Below are 22,574 nucleotides of genomic sequence, written 5' to 3'. Positions count from 1 at the left end.
CGGGCGGCGCGGCGGCGCCGGGCGCAGGTAACGGCCGCGCCACCATTTCGTGAGGGCGAGGCCGCGCGCGCGGGAGGCGCCGGCCCCGCGGGAGCGCCTGTAATGGAGGCGGCGCGCGGGAAGGCGCCTCGTGGCGGCTCCCCCGCCCCGGGGCAGCCGTTGGGGCAGCCCCTCGGGCACCCGGCGGCCGCGGTTCATGTTGCTTTACCCCTCTCCGCGCGCGGGCTGGCAGGTCTGCCCCCCTAACCGCTGTTTTGCGGCCTCCCGCAGCTTCTCCCCAGCGCCTGCTGCTGCCGCCGCTCCTCCTCGGGCCCGCTCCCCAATGAGAGGATCCGCAACATCGGCATCTCGGCGCACATCGACTCCGGCAAGACCACGCTCACCGAGCGCGTCCTCTTCTACACCGGCAGGATCGCCCAGATGCACGAGGTGCCCCCGCCGCCCTCGCCCGCTTCCCACGTGCCCCAAACCCGGCTGTCAGGCCCGTGCCCGCCGAGCTCTGTGGAACGTATCCCCACAGATAGATGTTTCCCTTCAGAAGTGGCAGTCAGAAACAGGCAGCGCGTAAATGTGGGGGTTTTGTTTTGTTTTCAGCTTCAGGTGTGTTATTTTGTTAAATTCCCAGTGTAGCAGGAATTGCCACAGGTTTTCAGTAGGTTCTTGCAGGAAGGACCCTCAGAAGGGCAGAGGGTGTTAAAGTTGTAGATGAAACTGCCTAAATTCAAACCTGCTCATAGTTGAGGATTTTGAAAGTTATTCCATCTCGCCTGTTTTGGTGTGGAAGATGGTTCTCCCTGGGTAAAGCATCGCTGCTGCTCATGGAAACTCCTTAGTAGACTCTTTAAGAGAGATTTTTGCTTTTTTTCCACAAGGTGAAAGGTAAAGATGGAGTTGGAGCCGTCATGGACTCTATGGAGCTGGAGCGGCAGCGCGGCATCACGATTCAGTCTGCAGCAACGTACACCATGTGGAAGGACACCAACATCAACATCATAGACACACCAGGTAGCGCCGGCACTGAGCACATCAGCATTGCCATTCCTTGATAGACGCAGAAAATATGGATCCATCCTTGTGTCCATTAGTCACTTGAGTTGTGCCAATGGAATGTGCCACATTCCATTGGATTTTGCTTTTTTTTCCATACCTATGAGAGTATAATTGCTTTTTACCTTTTACTGTCTATGCTTCCCTTTTCCAGGGCACGTGGACTTCACAATTGAAGTGGAAAGGTCCTTGCGCGTTCTTGATGGAGCCGTTCTGGTCCTGTGTGCCGTGGGAGGCGTTCAGTGCCAGACCATCACCGTGAACAGGCAGATGAAACGCTACAGCGTGCCGTTCATCACGTTTATCAACAAGCTGGACAGGCTGGGCTCCAGTCCAACCAGAGCAGTGCAACAGATGAGGTGTTTGTCGCTTGGTTTGTGAAATAGTTCAGGACTCAGGTTAACACTGAGAATATTGGGAAATGTTACCTTTTGGAGGCTGTAGTTGTTTGGGGGGTAATTATGACTTGTGGTTAATCCTAGTCTACACCATAACAAATCTGTGCTTTCCCAAGAAAATGATAGCAAAACAAATCTTAGTGTTAGCCCAGACTCACGGAGTTGGGAGTTTATTTATTATATTAATTTGGTATTTATTTATTATAATAATCTAGTAAGTGCATTAAAATGCAGCCAGACATTTGTCTTCGGTATTAGTAGATTCTGGAACTGTCAAAGGAGTGAGAGACTTCAACTGCAGGAATACAGTAGGAATGGGATGTTTTTCAAGGAACATCTGGAGCACATATGTTTAATGACTACCTTTTTGCTTTCAGTCATATGTTTAATGACTGCTAATTTTTATTTGTTCACTTTTCCAGATCAAAGTTAAATCACAATGCAGCTTTTGTTCAGATTCCAATTGGGCTGGAGGGAAACTTTAAAGGAATTATAGATCTTATTGAAGAAAGAGCCATATATTTTGATGGTGCACTTGGGTAAGTGTCGCAACTTTAATATTTCTTACCCTGAAGCTACTATTTGTGTGGGTAATGCTGAAATACAGAAACCTATAGCTATTTAGAAATGGGAAAAAGAAAAACAAACAAAACCACTATTTGGACAATTGGGGGTGTTGCTTGTGCTAGGGCACAAACTCTCCAAGTTACAGACATAGGAACCTGCTTCATGACTGGCACCACTAATGTGTGTTTGACATGAGGTTACCAGGATGCGGATAGGAGGCAGGGGGGTGGCAGGGTGTTGATGAACAGGTTATTCTGCATCTTTGCAAAATCCTGCCGTGAAAGGGAAGGAGAAACCCTTCCCTGCTTAAGCATCAAAGATACCAAAGGGGAATATACCCTCATATGGTTTTTATTTTTCATACTGTTATGTGATTCTTTTGATATCCATGTCAGTGGTGCATTTTTTTTTCTTTTTGTTCAGCCTGGTCATACCAATGATCAGCGATCCAAGCATGATCCATACAATATTCCTTTAGAGCAGTTATTTTCTTTACTGTGTGTAGCCAGACTCTTCGGTACGATGAAATCCCAACTGAATTCAGGGCTGAGGCTGCAGATAGACGTCGGGAGTTGATTGAATGTGTGGCTAACTCAGATGATCAGCTTGGGGAGCTCTTTTTGGAAGAAAAGATTCCTACAGCTGCTGACTTAAAGGTAACTTCATAGTGGTCCTTGTTCCTGCAGCCAGGTGTTCTTTTTTCCCTAGAAAATGTCTTGAATTATTTCTTAATGCCTGAATCCTCTTGTATGGGCGTCATCTGCTACAGGCAATTCACAGTTTATACCCAGTGGAAGGCCCATTCTACCCTTGTTTTTTTGAGTAATTCTTTCCATAAAAACAACTTGTGCTAGTGGGCTCTCAGAAAGCATGGAGGAGGGAACTAATTTGACTGAAGTTGCTGGATCTCTAGGTAGATTTGTCCAGGAAATTTTGAGCTTTTGTGCTCCCTGGAGAGAAGCAAACATCTCCAAAGGAAATGGAGTGGTTTTATTTCTTTTTTTTTTTCCTCTGTTGCTTGTCTACACTACAACTTTCTGGGTGTGACTTGCTTCAAGTCCTCTTTGTAAGAAATCTTGCCTCTTTTTGTATTTGCCTTGATCACATCCACCTAAGGTGAAGGGAGCAGTACTCTAGAAGGGAATTGGAATGATTTGGGGTAGGGGAGCAAATCCAGAAGCAATGAACTTAAGTCAAAATAAGAATTTTTCAGGAAAGAAGAATGCTTTTCTTGGAATTGATACATGATTTATTTTGTGAAATATTTGGGTATTGCATGGCAAAAGGCTTTCCGACATGAAGGGATGCCCACAGAAGCGGTGAGGAGCACCAGTTTCCTTACAGCAGGTGACCACAGACCGAAAAGGTTCCGTTCTTGTGGTTTTGATGTCTGTGACTCCGAGCGCGGAGCCCCGGTGCGAAGGTGCCGCGGAGGCCTCGGGAGCTCCGCTGCGGCCGTGCAGCCTTCGTGCAGCTTCCACTGCCGCAGGCTGGGATGAGCTGCTGCTGCTCAGTGCAGCCCTAAGAGCAGGCTGGGGTGCAGTCCATATTTGAGACTGTTTTATGACTTGAAGCTTTGAATTACCAAAACAAAAGTTTGTTTTGGCCATATGGCTGGATTTACTGGTGGTTAATGTCTCTAGTACTGTAGAGGAATCTGTACAAGCATTTTTTTTTTCCAGAAGTATTAAGCAAATGTAACTCTTATGTCAGTAATCAGAGGTTTGGTTATTGGCATTTCCAGCAATCAATTGTTTTTTTATGAAGCACGAGCTGTTCATGTTGCAAAGCAGCCCTTGTCTATTTGGTAAAAGCAAAATATAGTAGCAGTTTTAGAGACGTGTGAGGATCCATGTTCCACTTGGAGGAGGGAATAATACAAATGGGAATACGCTATATTTCTGTAAGAGGTGAGAGATTCCAGCAGGAAGCTATTTTCAATGGCTCCTGCTGGGAGGGAAACCTGCTACAAAAATGAATTTGTTTGTTCAGCATGCCTCTGCTTCCCACTTCTGAAAGCCAATTAATTATAGTTATAATGGCTATAGCATTGCAGATGCAGGTTAATTTGTATTAATATGTCCCCAAAGATGGATTTTCTTTCAGTGGCCAGCAGCCAAGTTTCCGCTGAAAATCCCTTTTCATAGGAGGGATGGTAGGTATCACTCCTGGAGGTCAGAGCCTGAGCATCTGATGTTCATTAAAGATCGACTTCTTAAGCAAACACCTCATTTGCTACTGTCCAAAATGCTAGAGTCAAGGAACTGATATGCCCCAAGCTGCTCAGTGGGGCACTCAGTTACAATAATCTTTATTCAAAAATAAAATTACTTTTTTTTTTTCTTTTCCCTGAGGTAGTTGCTAATGTGAATCAATTGGAGCCACGCTGCTTCATTTGAAACAACATGGTAAAACAGAAACCCAGGCGTCAGCAGGGCTGTGTGCTCTGTGCTCAGCACAGTGTGGGAAAGACCCAAGGAAATGGTCATGTGGGAACATAATGCAAAAATTATTTTTGCAGAGTGATTAAATCAAGACATTCAGAGAAAGAGGTGTTTTCTTTTTCTAAGTTAAAGAATAGGAAATCCTTTTCTAATTTCTTCCTATAAATCAGTTTGCTTTCTTGAGGTTTATGCCTTGCTGACAGTTTTTGGCTGAGCTCTTCTGAATTGCTGTCTCTGAACTATAAATGTCATTTAGCCTTTTGTCTTTAGATACTCTAATAAACTCCCAGGTCAGATAATGTGATTAACTGCAGGAAACTCATTTGTTTAGCTTACCAAAGGAGACAGCAGCCCCTTTCCTTGGAGTGGAGGCTTTGTAAGCGTGGGCAAGGAGCATCCTCTAGTGGCAGGGAGAGGTGAGACCAAGTTAATAACTTGGGTTCAGTAACTTGTTCTTTTCTGGGATGAGCAATTAGCTCCTGCCCACCTTTCTCAGCCTTAAATGAAGACAGCTGTGACTGCTGTTTTGGGAGCTTTTGGCCCTCGGCTGTGTTTTTCAGTTGTGTGATGCTTGGGTGAAAGACACTGTATAATCGTGTGGTTATTGTGCAGTTAATTTATCCTACTGTGTTTGCTAGGGGGTCTTGGGAGGCTTCCTAAGGCAATCAGTGTGGCTTCAGCAGAAGAGTGTGAATAGGTCCTTCTGTAGCAGTGTGAAAACATTTTGGATTAAAACTGATGATTCATTCCACACACAAGTTCCCCAAGTGTCCCTTCTCTACCTTTCTTTTTCAGAAAGGTTTTACAGAGCTTTAAAGATGTCAAAGCTTCTTATTTTGCTTTCACAAATTGAAATGTATATTGTTTTCTAATGTAATAAATTGAGGAAAAAGGGAAATGAGGACCTGAAAACAGCAATGAAGAATCTTAACTTTACTGTTATATATTTTAGCTGATGTGTTTTCATTTTAAAGTTCAACTTAAGATAAAAAAAATCTCAAAATTCTCTAGAAAAGCACTGATTAACTTTCATGGTGTAGGGAGTTCTGCAGGAGAGTCTTGAGGGCAGCTACTTTACTCCACAGGTGAAGAAACCAGTAAAGCTGGAGAGTGGCATCTGTAATGCTGGGCAGTTCATACTGCATCAGACTCCTGAAGTTATGGCACAAGGAGAGTGACACATTGATATTTTTCTAGCTGGCAATCAGAAGAGCAACACTGAAAAGGTCCTTCACCCCTGTGCTTGTGGGAAGTGCTCTGAAGAACAAAGGAGTGCAACCGCTGCTGGATGCTGTCCTGGAATACCTGCCAAATCCCTCAGAAGTTGAGAACTACGCTATATTTAACAAGGAGTAAGTAAACTCGGGAGGGTATGGAATGCTTTTGGGATCAAGTTTCCTAGCAGTGTTTACCTGTAGCAGGAAACGCTACTTCCAAAATCTGCGAACATTTACGTTAAAAAATGCAATCACAGTTTCTGCACAACATTCTAAAAACAACAAGAGTTTCTCTCATTTGGGGGGACATATGTACTTCTAATGCTTATTGAATGTTAAGTTTGAAATTTTGTTAATTGAGATAAATGTGGGAGAACCACATGTGTGAGCATCTTGTAACTTTGTATTATAAAATTCTGTGGAACTGAAGGGGGACATTCCAGGATTGTTTGGAGGCTGCTGGTGTTTCCCTCGTAATACTAACTCCCTATCTTAACTCTTCTCCTAAGGGATTCTGAAGACAAAACCAAGTTCCTGTTGAACTCTGCTCGAGACAATTCCAAGCCTTTTATAGGTCTTGCTTTTAAGCTGGAGGTAAGCTGTTACTTTTCTAATGCAGCAAAAAGAGAAGGGAAGGAGAGCATTTCCTGGGAGAATTGTTGTGTATGTCAGTCTAACACACAGTGAGCAAGTACAGTCTACTATCATGCTGTCATCAGTTCCCAGGAAATGCCTTAATGCAGTGATGGTTGTTGCTTCTGGGGAGAAAAGCACTCCAGCATTCCCCTTTTAACGCTTGGTGTTTAAATGTGTCTGTGCATTTGATGGCAGTATTTGGTCACAGTATATGTTGTACAGCTAAACTAACAGCTTCTATAGAATACAGACCCAGCACATTAAGTGACTGAGTGACTTCAATTGTTCTGAATTTCCTACACTCCCAACACCTGACTTCTGCTGAGAGACTTAACAAGTTATATTCACTTTATGTTAATATTGAAGGAGAATAAAACCATATGCAGATTCATTATTTGTGATGTATGAAGCATATCAAACGTTTCAAATCTGCTAAACTTTCTAATGAATTAGTTGACTCAAATACTACAGGTTTTTCTTAGCTAAATCCTGAAAGCTTGGAAGGTTTTGTTGGCTTAGCTCAAAATGATTTCAGAGAAAAAACCTGCTTGCAGGTAAAAACAATGGAATATAAGAGAGAAAGAGCAAACAGCCTGACTCTTTAACCAAAAAGGCTGCTTGATACCTAGAGGGTAGAGGTTTGGATTTTTCTACATAAAGTGGCCAGCCAAATTGCTAGTTGCAGCATGTCTTTGCTGTGAAAGTTTAGGACTGATAAAATTGATAAAAAATTGCAAGGAGATGCCAGGTTTCCAGCCTGGAATAATGTAAAAGTTAGGTTTACGTTAATAAAAAAGTTTCATTTATTTGTCTACATGTCTGTATAAATTCAAAGCAGAATCATTGAGTCCATTAGTGCAGAGCATGCTTAGAATAATGGTGGTCTTGGTAGCCAGAAGGATTATACTTGACTTTTAATGCTTTTTTATTAATTTTCATTTCAGGCAGGCCGTTTTGGGCAGTTAACTTACATCCGAGTTTATCAGGGAATGCTGAAGAAAACGGACTATATTTATAACACGAGGACTGGGAAGAGAGTGCGTGTGCAGAGACTGGTCCGCATGCACGCGGACAACATGGAGGTGAGTGCGAGGGGGAGCGTCCACGCAAACTCGTCGCCTTTCGGGTCAGTGTTATTCACAAAGTGAGAAGCTAGTTTCCTATCTCTGAATAGTGTGATTACATGGCAATTTTTTGATATTGGTATTAATTCATATTTGTCTGCAGCCTTTCTTAGAGCTGTAATTACACTGAAGGCATTTTCAGTTTATTTTCACTTGAGTGGAAAAATATTTTCTTAGGAAACAAAATGACTTTGAGTTGACAGCCTAAAAATGCCTGCTGTGGTATTATCCTGCATATTCCTTACTTCTGGAGAAGGGAAATGGTACTGGCGAAATATACAACAAAATTTTCTTCCATATGTTTTTGAAAAGAATTCTTAAATGAATAAATGTTTCTTAAAATGCCGCAGGCATTACTCTGCTTAAAATCCTCTAACTGTAGCTGGGGCAGGACTGCCTGAAAAACAGTATGTTGCTTGCTCCACATCATACTGTCTAAGATCTCCTTTTTGTGCATTTCTTTTGAAGAAATAGAAAGTTTACAGAGCACTTTATCCAAGCTGGAATTTTCAAAGGAGTTGAACGTTGGGCTTTTAAGCACGGCATTTATGTCTTTGCCATATCTTTGTCATGTACTAATGCCTTCCAGTGATACCTAACTAGTGAACCTTTTCTTCTTAAGGATGTAAATGAAGCTTATGCAGGAGACATATGTGCATTGTTTGGAATTGATTGTGCGAGCGGGGATACGTTCACTGATAAAACGAGCACTGACATTTCCATGGTAAGTGCGCTTCTGAATCTGCAGAATACTTCATCCAGCATTGGAGTTTCCAGGCTTCTCTTAAATATTTTTATTCTTTGGTTCAGTTTAAGTACTTTTTGGATGTATATACAATTGCAAATAATTATTGTGATTTTTTGTTATACTTCAAAGAACCTGAATATACAGATGTATGTGTGTCCAAGAGATAGGAGCTCTTTCACAGCACTTGGCATCAAATATGTAACTCCAATTTTAGCAAACTTGGGAAACAACCATTTCCAGGATGCCAGGACCGCTACCACCTCCTTTTCTGTCAGTGTGTAGTCAAATACTGAGAGGGGACTGTAACCCCCAAAGTACTAAAAGATGTGTTGGTACCCATACGCAGGTATATCTGTTCTATTTATATGTTCCTCTACGAAGTCAGACATTAGAATATGTCCAGTGTGAGATCTCAGCAGAGATCAACTTGCATCCAGGGACTAGCATTATTATGGTGTGGTTGGCATTCAATGAGTATTAAGTAGTAGCTTTGTAATCCTGAGGAGAATTATGGTTTTGCTGCAGTGTGGTATTAGACACAGGCTGTATAAGTAAAGTGGTCGTGCCTGTTTGGAATCCAGGGTTCTTGTCATCAAACTTCCCTGGAGAAATATCAGCAGGTGTAGTGCAACCCGATTCTATGATCTCTTTCTTTATAACCATTACAGGAATCAATTCACGTCCCTGATCCTGTCGTTTCAGTAGCTATCAAGCCTTCCAACAAGGTAGGCACCTATGAATTAACCTTTTTCTGAGTTGCCTTTTTCTGATGCTTCTAACACTTTGTTCAAGTTAGCAGGCAAATACTGGCTCATACAGGCTAAAATGAGCAGCATTTAAAATATACTGTCCAAACCATTCAGATAACGTATTAGGATGCTAGATAGTAACACTTAACCATAGGGAAGCTGCATGTCTTTGATTTAAGTAAGTATGGTCTAGAAATAGCTATTTCAAACTAAAAGATACTTACTTCTATCTTCCATAAGAAAAGCAGAGATAAGCTAGACTCAAGGGACTTTCCTGTTCTATCAAGCTTACAGTCAGCCTGGCAAACTTCATCAGCATCCAGGAGCTAGAAGAATAAATGCAATTATAAATCTCTGGCTGTGCTTTAGAAAATAGCCTCATGAGAGTAGAAGTGCTAAGCAGTTGGCAAGTAAACTTGAGGCCTTTTTTGTTATGTGACTTTTGGATACCGAATTAATGTTTTTTTTCCCTTGCATGTGTTAATTGTTTTTAGAATGACTTTGATAAATTTTCGAAAGGCCTGAGCCGCTTTACCAGAGAAGATCCCACCTTTAGAGTCCATTTTGATGATGAGAGCAAAGAGACCGTTGTTTCTGGAATGGGGGAGCTGCACCTGGAAATCTATGCTCAGGTAATTTTGAAAGCGAATTCCACACACTGTGCTTTTGAATAGTTTCCCAAACAAGAGTTCTCCTTTCTTTCTGAGATGTTGCATTGCTCTGCCAAAATCTGTCTGCAGATGGGCTGTTGAGGCCACACCGAAGGCCTGATTTTGTAGTTGGTCCCCTAAGCTCACCTCACCCTTTCTGGATTGCTTGGAGATACAACTCCCCTTGATTTCATAGTAAATTAAGGTTTTCATATGGCAGCTATTTTGAGGCCTTTCTACCAGAGGGCACTGTGACATTAATGTGAACAATACTAGCCACTTGGGGAAGTGTTGAGCTTCTTAGGCAGCTCTTGAAGATTCTCTCTCCCTAGTGGTTCTTCTCTGGAGGCTTATAATCTATTTAAATGAACCTTCAGTCTGAAATGGTTTTACTTTTTGGTACAAAACCAATGGTGCCCGTCCAGTTTGGTACAAAAATGTTGTGTTAGACATTTCATTTTGCTTTAGTGAACCTTGCTTGTAATGAATTTTAACATTAACCTTTTTCCATAGGAGAGAGAAAAATTTTATTTCTCTGCTTTTATATGTATGTAATTTCATAATAAGAGGTGATGAAGTAGGAATAGTTACTTACAATGATCTGTTTATTTCTTTCATTCTAACATCTGTTTTTACAGGCTAACATAGTAGATATATCTGAAATGTTGACAGAATGAAAAAAGACGTTTCTGTCTTTGAAAACTTAAACTTGAATGCAGTAGTTATGCTGTTGCCTTGGCCTATATCAAAAGCTATCTAAAGCCCCTGAACAAGAATCACAGAATGCTTAAGGTTGGAAGGGATCTCTAGAGATCATCTAGTCCAACTCCCTGCTCCAGCAGGGACACCTGGAGCACGTGGCCCAGGGTGGCATCCAGACAGGTTTGGAAGATCTCCAGAGAAGGAGACTCCACAGCCTCTCTGGGCAGCCTGTGCCAGGGCTGTCTCACCCTCACAGTAAAGAAGTTCTTCCTCATATGGAGGTGGAACTGCCTATTCACTGTTTTAATGACAGTGAATAATTTATAACACCTGTTTTTCAAAAGTAAATAAAACCCAAACCAAAAGAACATGTTAACTCTGACTAAAGTTTCTCGCTGTAAAATTATTTGTGACAAAAAACCACTGTCAGTGTATAGGGACAGTTCTTATTTTGATTCTTTTTCCTTTTTTTTTGGATTCTGCAGCGAATGGAAAGAGAATATGGTTGTCCTTGCACCATGGGAAAGCCAAAAGTCGCCTTTAGAGAGACCATCTCTGCACCTGTGGAGTAAGTATTGTTCTACCAGTTTTCTATTAATTTTGACACAACATTTAATTATGCAGCATACAACATGACAGTAGGCTTACTGGATTAAAGTAAAAGCAGGAAAAGTTTTACTGAGCAAGGTGTTACTTGCTTTGGATTGTGTGTCCCCTTCTACTTATGTGCCCTCCTTCAAACACTTGTAGCATTTCAGCTTCTCCCACCGTCGTGCGGGGCGCTCCGTTAGTGCTCGGCGTGTTGCGGCTGACGGCTGTTCTGTGTTACTTTAACACCGTGCTGTGGGTGCCAGAGAACTGTCATTTGCCAGGGAATAATCTCCTGTGGGTGGAAAGCAAAGGGTGTGCTGGAGAAAGCAAGGAGGTATTTTCTTTGGACAACACTGAGCTGGAATTGACTGCTGTAATATAGACACCTGGACTGACTTTTAACTAGGTTGATCAAGCACTAATAGCAGTGTAGAGTAAGCAGCACAGCAGTCCATCCTGCTGAGCTCTCAATGTTTAAGTTCATTTTTCTCAGAAAATTCTGAGGAGCTGAAGCATTACAGATGCAGTAACTTCACTGTAGTGGAGTGGCGTAGGAAACAGTGAGGCAGGAATGGGAGTGAAATCTCTCATTCAGTGGGTGACTTACTGTAGGGTGTTACACAGTCAAGAGCTTCTGGTCTAGAACTCTTTTAGTTTCTCTGCATTGGTGTCTTCTGAAGACATTTGGCCAGATCCCAGTATTGCAGTGAAAATCACATACAGCGTAAATACTATTCTAGGAACTAGAGTTACTGCTTCTTGTTGTATACTCTGTATCCTTCTGTTTGAGAAAAGCTGGGGTGGATTTTGTGTATTGCATGTTGGTCCTCCAGTGCTATCCCTCTAGTAGAGAGATACCCTGTTTGCAACTGCAGCTGGAATGCAGTTAACCTGCCCAAAATGTGGCAGGTTTTGGTCCCTGTGCCAGTCTGGTGATAGTACCTCCCAAGAGAGGAGATCTGTCAGTGCCCCTCTGCCACTCACAAGAAGGGCTGAGATCAGTTAAAAATTGCAGCCTCCTGACACCAGCAAGAGACTCATGTCCTGCCTGCAAGGAGCAGAAGCAGGGAGCACTGAGGCAGTGGGTGCTCTTTTCCCTAACTGCCCCCAGTTTGCCACCCTGCTGCAGGCATCAGACCTGCGGACACCTCCCCATCCCCATGTCCGAGCTGGGCGTTACGGAGATGGCAGTCTTGAAACCAAGAGAAAAGATATTTTTTGGTTTGGGAAGTAAGACTTTACCTGGGACACAAATTCATGCAGGAGAACCATGTAGTCAAACTCAAGGTAATCATCACTTCTTTTCTGGAAAGACAAGGGCTGAATGAAAACGGTTGAATTCGGGGCTCTTTCCCCTCCCCATCCTCCTTTCAGAATGGTGAATCATTTCTCTCTTACAATAAAAAAGTCTCTGATGGGCGAAACTGGCAGCTTATATTCAAGGATAAAGCAGATGTAGTGTAGTCATTGTATCAAAAAAAGGATACTATTTTGCATTACCATGACCTGCAAAATTGCATTTGAGATGTTGGATGTAAAATCTGAAGCCATGCTAATTCCTGCCTTCAAGTTAGATTTTTTCCAACTCGAGAAACTTATTTGACAACACCTGGTTGTATAATGCTATAGTTCTTTAGTTTAGCTTAAATAATCCTAAATAAAATTGGCAATAGGATAAGACTTGTAAGGCACTCAAGGGTCTTTACAGTGACTAGTGAGTTATCAGTGACAGTGTGAGCAAAATACTCTCTTTCTTCTCCAGATAATAGAAAAGGTAAAAAAAAAAAAAAAAAAGTCCAGTAGTTTGATTGATAAAGTGGTCTGGTTTAATAGTATTGCTTTCTTTATATTTAAATTCATCTAGATGGTTTTAATCTTGCCTGTGCATAGCCCTACAGTATCCATGATCTGCTTTAGATACCAGAAGGAGCAAAATGTTAACAAATCGTGCTCCTAGAATGAGGTTCTGCATTTTCTTCATATCCATGAACTTCCTAAAAGTTCATGGGCTATTTCAAGTGGCCAAACATTTGGGCTCTGAAAGTTTATTCTGAAGAGCTCTGATATACTGGATTTTCTGCATATAAAGTCCTGTTTCTCTGCTCTAGACTATATACTAAATTTCCTTAAATTTGAAATTAACCATGTTTAGAAGTTATTCTCGCACCATGTTTATTTCCAAGTAGAGGAGATAATTCACAGAATTAGTTTTATTTATACTGTGTCCAGTTCTGGGCTCCACAGTACAAGAGGGATGTGGAGCTGCTGGAGAGAGTCCAGCGCAGGGCCACAAGGATGATCAGGGGCCTGGAACATCTGCCCTATGAGGAGAGGCTGAGGGAGCTGGGCCTGTTCAGCCTGGAGAAGAGAAGGCTGAGAGGGGATCTAATCAGTGTATATAAATACCTCAAGGGAGGGAGTGCAGAGGACGGTCATGGTCTCTTTTCAGTGGTGGCCACTGATAGGACTAGAGGAAATGGCCGGAAACTGAAACATCAAAAATTCCATAGGAACTTAAGGAAAAATTTCTTAACAGTGAGGGTGACAGAGCACTGGAACAGGCTGCCCAGAGAGGTTGTGGAGTCTCCTTCTCTGGAGATCTTCAAAACCCGCTTGGATGCAGTCCTGTGCCACGTGCTCTAGGTGACCCTGCGTATGCAGGGGGGTTGGACTAGATGATCTCTAGAGGTCCCTTCCAACCCTAAGCATTCTATGATTCTATGATTCTATGATTCTAAGGCCCTATAGAAGCTTTCCTGGAAACAGGTAGCTTAATCAGTTGAGGCTGTTCCAGGTAAAAGTCTGCAAGGCTTGCTGATTTGGCAGCTAACGACAAATCCAGGTCTGCTCACTATAAACACAGCTCTTGTCATCACTCAGAAAGTAATGAAAATGTAAATTACTCTGTCTTGAGATATTTTGCCCCTTTCTTCTTCGTGACACGTTTTCCTGAATACTCTTTTCCTATCATAAAGTTTAATCAATCATTACTATGATAATATAAGTCTAGGAACATTACTGCCATTGAGGTAACTTTTCAGATCATGTAGACAGCTATCCTTGAAGTAAGTGTAATAGGAATTATTAACTGGCTTATTTAAAAAAAAAAAAGAGGGTAGGATATTTCTTCTGAACAGTATGAACGAATGAATGAATGTGTCAGCTAATGTATGGTGTGAATGGTTCAGCTAAAAATAAGCTTATGCTTCAAATATTTCTTTTTCTCCTTTGCTTCACCCACCCCCACAAAAGAAATAGTAAAAATAAGTTGGGAAGAGCAAAGTAAAAAAGCTAACATTAAGAGTGTGAAAAAATTAGTACTTTCTTTCTTGATTAGGATTTTGAGGTGAACTAGCAGACAGCAGAATATGCCAGTGTATATTTTGCACATTCAAGAATACTGTCAGCTGGGCTTACAGGAGCCTATGGATGAAAGGCAGGAGAGTAATATAAGATTCTAATCAAAGCGATAACCTCCAGGTGGAAAAGTCACTTTTGTAACTAACAAGCAAAAATACTGTTGTTGCCGAGGATGTATAGCATCTATAAATAAAATTTTTGAAGAGAAGGAAGGATCTAAATACACATTCAAATCACAAGTGAAAGCAGAACTTGTTAGAGGGAATGGGTTGGGGGGGAATAAAAAACAAAAACAGGCTTAAAAATGAACCAGACCAAGAAATCAAGACACAGTTGAGGTTCCATGCTTAAGAGCTTAACCACACCTGCAGTCTGGGATCTGCCACAAAAGTTATTTTTCGTGCAGGCCCTTGCTGGTGACTTACCACTTGCCTCACACGTTGGATGTGGGCGAGCTCGTAGCGAGTGTTTTCGGTGGAGTTCTGCCACACCACGTAGCCGGCAGCGGCCCGAGCGAGCCGTCTGAGGGGCTCCATCTCTGGGGACACGTTGCCATGGCTGTCTGGCAGGGAAGACAACACTCATTAAGCAGGAGTCACAGAGTGGCAGTCATTAATGGAACACCCTAACGAGTAGGGTAGGCTGAACGCTACTGGAGCTGTGGCGTGTGGTCCTGTGTCACAGACCTCCTCTCCAGCCCTGGCATAGCTGCTGCACCACCCCGGTGTCCGTGTCCCTCCCACTGTCTGTATATAATGTGCAACGTCTTCAAAGCAAGAGTTTTTCTAAGGTCAGAACAGGGCCAAGCACCACAGCCAGAGCCGCATGGCTGACGCACAGGTAGGAGGGGGTGATCAGGAAACAGTGACAGGCGCCTCACAAATCACTTCTGGATTTTGGAGTTAGTGAATGACCCTGGTAATGCCGTGATTGGCAAAGCATCTTGAATAAGAGAAAACAGAGACTTGAGCTCAGAGCAGGGCTGCCAGCCTGTTCCCCCTCACTCCTCGCTGGCATAGCATGGACCACCAGCACGATAGCTCCACTTTGCTTCTAGAGACACTGCTGTGATAACTCCTCTTCCCCACTCCCTTCTGGGTACCTGGTATGTTCTGTGCCACCAGCTCTTTCTCCAGGCTCTTCATGCGATTGTAGAATATGTTATCTTGTTCGTCAGTGTTCTTAAGTTCTCCTTCAATTTCAAAGTGCACATCTGGAGCAGCATTTGTGTTGCCCACGTGATAAAGAATGTCAGCAGTGCAATTAACAGTGTAGCAGTCCTGTTACAGAGTTAATCATGTGTATCAAAAGTTAATGTATGTACAGTATTTTTAATTTGCACTTTTAAGTTTTTTTTTCATTATGTAGTTGGTATTTTGTCTGCAACTGACCCATGAGAATTGGGATTATTTAAAACAAGGTCAAATTCATAGCATCCCTGTGAATGTATTTTAAAGGTGATTTCCCTTCTGCCATTATGTAAAAGGTGATGCCCAGTGGGGTGTAGAATGGTGCTTGTGTTTCGCAATTGCAGAAATGGATTAAAATAACTTTGACTAGAAACTGAGAATTATGCCAAAATGTCCATGTCATCCTTCAGTTATCTTCATGTGTCATGGTGATAGGCACCAGCTATTACTCAGGGCTTTTGTGGTATAGCAAATGATAGTTTTCTTTTGGGGGAGGTTCGGCACTTTTTTTGTCTTTTTTCTTTTTTCCTTGAAATTTACTGAGTATCTGCGGGCCTCAACTAGGATCAGCAGCACAAAATGTCAGCTCAGAAGTGCCAATTCCTGCCCAGAGAATGTATTAATTAAATGAATCTGAACTCACTCTCTCCAGGGTGTCTTCTAACACCAATTTCAGATGGTATTTACGTCCAACGTTGTCGATGTCCTAAGTGTGCAAAGATGAAGAATATTTTATTTTGTAATCCTGAACTGCTTTGCATTGCGGAGAAGCTCATAGTTATTCCTGCGAAATGCATTGCAGCAGAGTCACTGTCTGCAACACCAGTGAGAGCAGGACTATTATTTCCTCCTACCGTGTTTAGATTTGCACATTTAATATGTGCCAGAGGTAACATCTGATTAGGTATCTCCAGATCCATTTCCAGACCTTACTGCTCAGCTCCCGTGTTAGAGCTCACAATATGCTCCTCTCCCAAAACTGCTGCTTGGTTAAATACTGAGCTGGGAGAGGCTTCATGGGGTTCCTTTAATTAATTGTATTTTGCATTATATCACACCTTGATGCATGTCTTAATCTCCCTGTGCCAACACGTCCAGTATTGAGTAAAAGTCCTGAGAAGGTGAAGGATCTGTGCAGACTTGGCCTGTTCTCAGCCTGCGTTTCACCCATGAGGTGCTGCAGCCCAGGAGACACCCGGCGTGAGAGGCCGTGCTGAAGGGTGCTGAGATGCAAGGGTGGCTTTTATCTCTGCTTGCTCAATCTGCGGAAGAGGCCTAGTTTGAGTGTTTTTTTAGGATTTGCCATTGACCATTTTAAAAGGCCTTCTCCTCATCCTTGTCTGCTCATTAGCCTGTCCATGAAAGATAAGCTAAGCTGCTGCCCGCAATTCCGAAAGCAAATAACCACGGAATAACCCGCTTTGTTCCTGCTCAGTATTACCGCCGTCTTCGGTGGCAGAGCACAATAGCTGGTTTTATCACCAGCTACAAAGTACAGCAGGAGCAGGGCAGTCCCGGGGGGCACACACCAATGGGCCCCGCGCCACGCTGAGGTAGCCAAGGGAGCCGCGGTGCCGCCGCGCTGGGCTGCCCCGCTCACCCCGGTGGCCACCAGCAAGCAGGATCCAGCAGGATCCCAGGCAGGGTCGGGAGGCTCCCGTGGGCATCCAGGCGGGATGCAGCAGCCCCGCAGCTCACCTGGGCGCTGGCGGCGGCGACGTGGCGCAGCGCGAGCGCGCGGCCCGGCCCCCCACAACTGGAGCTGAGGCAGGCGGCGGCCAGCACGCCCGCCCGCGCCGCGGCCCCGGCCTGCGGGGCCTCCATGGCCTCCGGGGCCTCCACACGCTCCGGGGCGGCAGCAGGAAGCGGCCGGCGGGGAGGGACGGCTGCCGCCCCGCGGCCTCCACACGTGGCAGGGCGGGCGCGCGCGGGAGGCACCTCCTTCCGCCTTCACCGCCATCAACGCGTGTGTCTACATATATATTATATTTTTTATATTTTAAAAAATATCTTATATTTTATATATATATTTAAATATATGTAAACCCCAGAAGCACACTAATTCAGAGTGCCAAGGCCTCCCCCTCCTGTTGAGCTTGCCCAGTGAAAGCGATACCGCCAGGATACTTTGTGTGAGAAAATTGCTGGCATGTGCAGAGGTGGAAAATCCTGCTCTTACGTCAGATAGCAGAAGGGTCTAAAGGTGAGCGGGCAGCGTCCCTCACTGCACACAGGAGAGACTGTTTTTTTTTTCTCTCTTTTTTTCGTCTTTTTTTACTCTTCAGGGTTTTTTTTTTCTTGTTTATTTTTTTTTCTCTCTTTTTTTCGTCTTTTTTTACTCTTCAGGGTTTTTTTTCTTGTTTTTTTTTTCCTTTTTTGTTTTTGCTCTTTAGTTCTTTTTGTTTCTTTTGTTGTTTTTGAGATTACATCATCACAATCTATTAGTTTCCAGCTCCCAAATGAAGAAACCTCTTCCTTCTCTTAAGGAAGTAGTGACACTGGAGGAATGAAGAAGGACTAGAACTCCCCCTCCAACAAGCTAATGAAATATTCTCAACTGTTCTTTCAGTCACTGTTAGGGCGTTTAGCCCTTTCAGTTAAGCATAACAAAATCACAGTGTGAGAAATTTAGCCTTATGAAACTCTGGTGAGAGCATCGTTTGTGTGACATGGTGCTCTGCGCTTGCTTGTGTGTTTTTAGGTTTGAATTTACGCACAAGAAACAGAGCGGTGGGGCAGGCCAGTATGGCAAAGTCATAGGGGTCCTCGAGCCTCTGGATCCAGAGGACTACACAAAGCTGGAATTCGAGGACAGGACCATTGGCACAAACATCCCCAAACAGTTTGTGCCTGCTGTGGAGAAGGTATGAAGCATTTTGTGATTGCTGTGTGTGCTGTTTGTCTTACCCCAGGCAAAGAGACATTTTCCATTACTTCAGTAGAAGCAGAATCGACTTTGTGTGTTTTTGCTTAATATCTTACATTCCTAGGTTTTCCACTTAATTTAGAAGCGACTGTTTGTTTTCTTTGCTAGCGTGTGCTTAGCTCTATTTCCATAGCAATGCCTCTGTGCAAAACGTAGCCTTTCCTTCCTTACAGTAAAACAAACCTACCCCTTTGAATCTGCCTTTTAATTCTCCTCTTCTGCTTTTGATTGTGGTCACTTGATCCTAATCTCTAATTCTGAAATATGTTACATAATTTTTTTGTTATTTTTCAGAGACCACTTACATAAGAAACTGCAGTTAAATTCGATTTCCTGATTAAATTACCCAATATTCTTTCTTTTTCCCTCCTTTGGTGGCAGCTTCTGTGTATGCCTCACTTCATGTAACTGCTTAGTTTATCACATATGGCTTTAAATAATGTCTTTTTATCACCATCTTAGCACCATCTCTGGATTCTTGTAATAAACTAAAAGAATTCTGTTTTTCTTCTGTGATGCAACACATCATGATTTTTGCCAAACACATGCAATCTTAAAAGAATTCTGTTCCTCAGTCAATTGGTTAATGTAGTTGCTCTCCACATGGAGCCTTTTTCAGTTATTGTTCACAGGCTTTATTTAACAAAACAAAATCCTGAACCCTTATCCTCAATTTCTCATCTGATTTCTAAGGTGATATCAAAATGAAAAACAACAGTACAAAATTTTCAAATGCTAGAGAATTTAAAAGTTTTCCCCACTATGTTGTATTCTGTTGTCATTTCATCAGACAAGAACATTCATGGTCCAGATGTGTGATGGTTGTTAAAAATGATGAAATACAGCTATAGTTATATTTCCATATAGCTGTCATTAAAGCTGCTGGGTTTTTGTTTGTTTGTTTGTTTTAAAGTTTCATTTTAATTTGAAAGCTAACTTTGAGGTGTTATTTGACAGGGATTCCGAGATGCCTGCGAAAAAGGTCCCATGTCAGGGTACAGGATATCTGGACTCCGGTTTGTCCTGGATGACGGTGCACATCACATGGTGGATTCTAATGAAATCTCCTTCATCAGAGCAGGAGAAGGAGCTCTAAAGCAAGGTATAAAGTTAGTGATTTGAACATGCACTGCTGCTGGAGCCAAATTAAACCACCTCATCTTCTAGTGTGCACTTACTGCCTGGTGTACGTGCATGCATACATTCCAAGTTTGTTGGCCAGTTACATAGCACAGAATAAATGCAAAAATATAGAGAATTTTAGAGGAGGCAACCTAATTCTTGTAGCTGTATGAAGGAAAAGGCACCCTTTTTTCTTAGATCATACTAAAAAAATATGAACAGCTTAATCTTTATAGAGATAAGAAAATAACATTCTGTCAAACTGCATGTCTGCTGGCAGTATGGGCTCTGAAATAGAAGGTAGTGGGGGACAGAATTCTGAAACAGTTGTAACCTTTTCCTCACTGATGCCGCAAACATTCAGCATTAGCCACAAAGACACCTCATTGCTGTACACAGGAGGATCTTGAGTGGTTCCAGGCTTGTTCTCCAGCTTGTCTTGCTGCATGTGAGTTTAGCTAGGAGTTAGTTTATTTGGTCTTGCAAAACACAAGTTCCGTGAGTAATACATTACCATTCAGTGTTAAGATCATGGGTCTAATAGAAAACATGTTGCCTTAGCTGTCACTTCTGGCCCTACTGCTGCAAGTCTGTGACAGCACCTTGTTTTCTTGCAAGGCCAAATTAAACATAGTTTAATGTGTATATACTAGGTAGCCATAAGAATTACAAGTTTTTTAATTAATCTTTTGTTTTTTTTTTTTTCCTTCCAGCCATGGAGAATGCCTCTGTGCGTATACTTGAACCCGTTATGGCAGTGGAGGTGATGGCACCCATCGAGTTCCAAGGAGCAGTGACAGCTGGCATTAACCGCCGTCACGGAGTGATCACGGGACAGGATGGCACCGAGGATTACTTCACTCTCTATGCTGAGGTGTGTCCTGTTAAATGATTGTTTATTATTTATCTCCATTGCTCTTTTTCTTAGTAACACACATAGATTTATAGCTAAGTTGCTAAGCAGCAGTGCATAGCATTAACTTGCAACTCAGCAGTGCAACATAAACATAATATTACAATGCACTGCATGCCTGCAGTGTACACAGTGCATACAGTGCAACATAGGGCTGTTGTGAGTCTGCCTTGCTTCAGCCAGCTGACTGAGCTAAACGTTACAGTGGCAGAGAAGGAAGGGAATGCAGGTGTCGTGCAGTTTGGCGTCATGCTCTGTTGGCTGCATCGACTCCCCCAACTGCGCTTCAGTGCTCGACCAGGACCCCCTTAATAAACCAGGTCTAGCAGCTGATCTACTTCCTAGTGAAACAAGCTGTGCAGCAACACGGACACACATCTGTCATGAAATCATTTGTCAGCTATCTTTCTTCAGCTGTTAAAAGGAGATGTTAATAATTGGAGCTGCACGCAATGGTTGCCTTCCAAGCCTTTAGTGTCCCTTCTAAAATGTGTTCACGTTCACGTTAGGTCATAGGAGATGCATTTCTAACAATGGATGTGGGATAAATCATCTCAGCAAGGGCTGGGTAGTGACAAAACACGTGCTGTGTCATTCCTGTTTTCAAAAGCACAGTGTGTTTAAAAGCTGCAGCCTTGACTTTCTAACATGACGGTCTCTTGCTTTGTAATGTTGATTACTGACTCTGGGATTTTCCAATATCTGGTGTATTATAGCTCAGAGATCTTTGGGGTTTCCCAATGAGTATACGTTATGAACATTAATTAAATGAAATAGGGTTATGTAAAAAAAAAAATTAAAAAGTTAGCAAAAAGTCAGTGATGTTTACAAAGAACACAAGATTTTGCAAAGTCTCTTTGTAGCATAATAAAGACTGATTGGATTGTAACCAAAAATTGGTGGGAAAATTGGTTGTTCCTACTACAAGAATAATATGTTTCATCTGTGTGGTTTTAGGTACCACTGAATGATATGTTTGGATATGCCACCGAGCTGAGGTCTTGTACTGAGGTAAGTTCTTTCAGTATTTTTTTTACTATGCTTATTTCCATATATAAAGTGTGTTAATTTGCATTGTCTTATACATAGCATGAGTAGCCTTAAAGGGATTAAAATAAAAACAAAAAGGCAGAATAGAAAAGATTACTAGAGTTACTACTGTTACTTTATCTATTTCTTAAATATCTTACCTAGTATTAGCTATGTCATTTCAGGCTAAAGATTTCTCTTAAACTTTGAGGAGGAAGGAAATAGTCTTAAGTAATTCAAAGTGGTAAATACCAATATTGAATTCATAGGTTGCAAATGTTTTTGCATAGTCCCAACATTCTGTTTCAAATGTCTGCAAGCCAAGAGATTTTTGAAGGAAATGCTTGCATTAATTAGGTGTCCCTTTTAGCAATATACATTTCTATGGCTAAACATTGAATTTCTAGATGTATTTGAATCAGGGGAGGTATTTTCTTAGTGTTTTACTAATAAATTGCTATTTCCCATCTCCTGTGATATAGAAGTAGTGTATTCTGTGAGCATGTGAATGGATTGTTGCTAATATAATCGTTCTCTGAATTTTAAGCAAAACAACCACTGGGATGGATATTACAGGCAATTTGCAATCCCATATCAAAGAAACAATGTTTAGATACTGTTTGTTTATTTTGGATCTCATAACTACATGCCTCAACATGCAATGTTGTATACTTCTTTGTAAAATATTGTTTACTTCACAGACCATGGTGTGGCTGAGTGCAAAACAGTTCCTTGTTCAGCATCCTAACTTTGATATATATTTTTTTCCAACTCTTCAGGGAAAAGGTGAATATACCATGGAGTACTGTAAATACCACCCATGTTTACCCAGTACCCAGGAAGAAATAATAAACAAATACCTTGAGGCCACAGGGCGACTTCCCGCGAAAAAGGGCAAAGCCAAGAGCTGACTTTCTTCTCCTTGAGCACATTGAACAGTTTTTCACAATCTCTAAGAGCTCAGTTGTCCAAGTGATACAAGGGACTGATGCTGGATGGATAAATACAGACTGCAGGAGGACTTCATTGCATCTTCATGCCCTTTTTTATGGTATTCTCAGAAGTCGCTGGGAGATTACAGCTGAATTGTTCACTTGTAGTTGCCACTCATTAACAAAATATATAAATACAATAACATTGATGATAATTTGTCTTGAATTT

The 22,574-nt window shown here is 42.2% G+C and overlaps 2 protein-coding genes across 2 annotated transcripts; one reads left to right on the top strand and one right to left on the bottom strand.

Annotated features, from left to right (window-relative positions):
* Positions 1 to 288: 288 nt before the first annotated feature.
* GFM1 (G elongation factor mitochondrial 1) lies at positions 289 to 22,445 on the top strand. The gene is made up of 17 exons (XM_088530466.1): positions 289 to 429; positions 873 to 1,005; positions 1,202 to 1,406; positions 1,868 to 1,984; positions 2,518 to 2,668; positions 5,654 to 5,808; positions 6,183 to 6,267; positions 7,254 to 7,391; positions 8,056 to 8,157; positions 8,850 to 8,906; positions 9,425 to 9,562; positions 10,768 to 10,850; positions 18,125 to 18,287; positions 19,307 to 19,451; positions 20,185 to 20,345; positions 21,342 to 21,395; positions 22,193 to 22,445. The coding sequence occupies exons 1-17, from the start codon at positions 421 to 423 to the stop codon at positions 22,322 to 22,324; spliced, it is 2,028 nt and encodes a 675-aa protein (XP_088386592.1). The 5' UTR covers positions 289 to 420; the 3' UTR covers positions 22,325 to 22,445.
* Positions 10,988 to 17,247, bottom strand: LXN (latexin). The gene is made up of 6 exons (XM_088530426.1): positions 17,122 to 17,247; positions 16,067 to 16,129; positions 15,336 to 15,513; positions 14,659 to 14,795; positions 12,116 to 12,178; positions 10,988 to 11,165 (listed from the first exon to the last, which is right to left on the bottom strand). Exons 1-6 carry the CDS (start codon positions 17,245 to 17,247, stop codon positions 11,070 to 11,072), a joined length of 663 nt encoding a protein of 220 aa, XP_088386552.1. The 3' UTR covers positions 10,988 to 11,069.
* Positions 22,446 to 22,574: the final 129 nt, after the last annotated feature.

The sequence above is a fragment of the Tinamus guttatus genome, unplaced genomic scaffold (assembly GCF_059628265.1).
Source record: "Tinamus guttatus ecotype Peru unplaced genomic scaffold, ASM5962826v1 Tinamus_guttatus_pri_ptg000376l, whole genome shotgun sequence".
Taxonomy (NCBI): Eukaryota; Metazoa; Chordata; class Aves; order Tinamiformes; family Tinamidae; genus Tinamus; species Tinamus guttatus.
Note: the sequence above shows the minus strand (reverse complement) of the source record. Positions and strands in the feature narration are given on the sequence as shown.

Bases quoted from the DNA above. Each gene is read 5' to 3' on its own strand.
- LXN (XM_088530426.1), bottom strand. From the start codon at position 17,247: ATGGAGGCCCCGCAGGCCGGGGCCGCGGCGCGGGCGGGCGTGCTGGCC. The intron at 15,514-16,066 runs GTGAGTTCAGAT...ACTCTGTAACAG, and splicing joins TAGAAGACACCCTGGAGAGA to GACTGCTACACTGTTAATTG. The intron at 12,179-14,658 runs GTAAGTCACCAG...TTGTCTTTCCAG, and splicing joins TCCAACGTGTGAGGCAAGTG to AAAAGAAGTGATGATTACCT.
- GFM1 (XM_088530466.1), top strand. The intron at 2,669-5,653 runs GTAACTTCATAG...ATATTTTTCTAG, and splicing joins CTACAGCTGCTGACTTAAAG to CTGGCAATCAGAAGAGCAAC. The intron at 19,452-20,184 runs GTATAAAGTTAG...TTTTCCTTCCAG, and splicing joins AGAAGGAGCTCTAAAGCAAG to CCATGGAGAATGCCTCTGTG.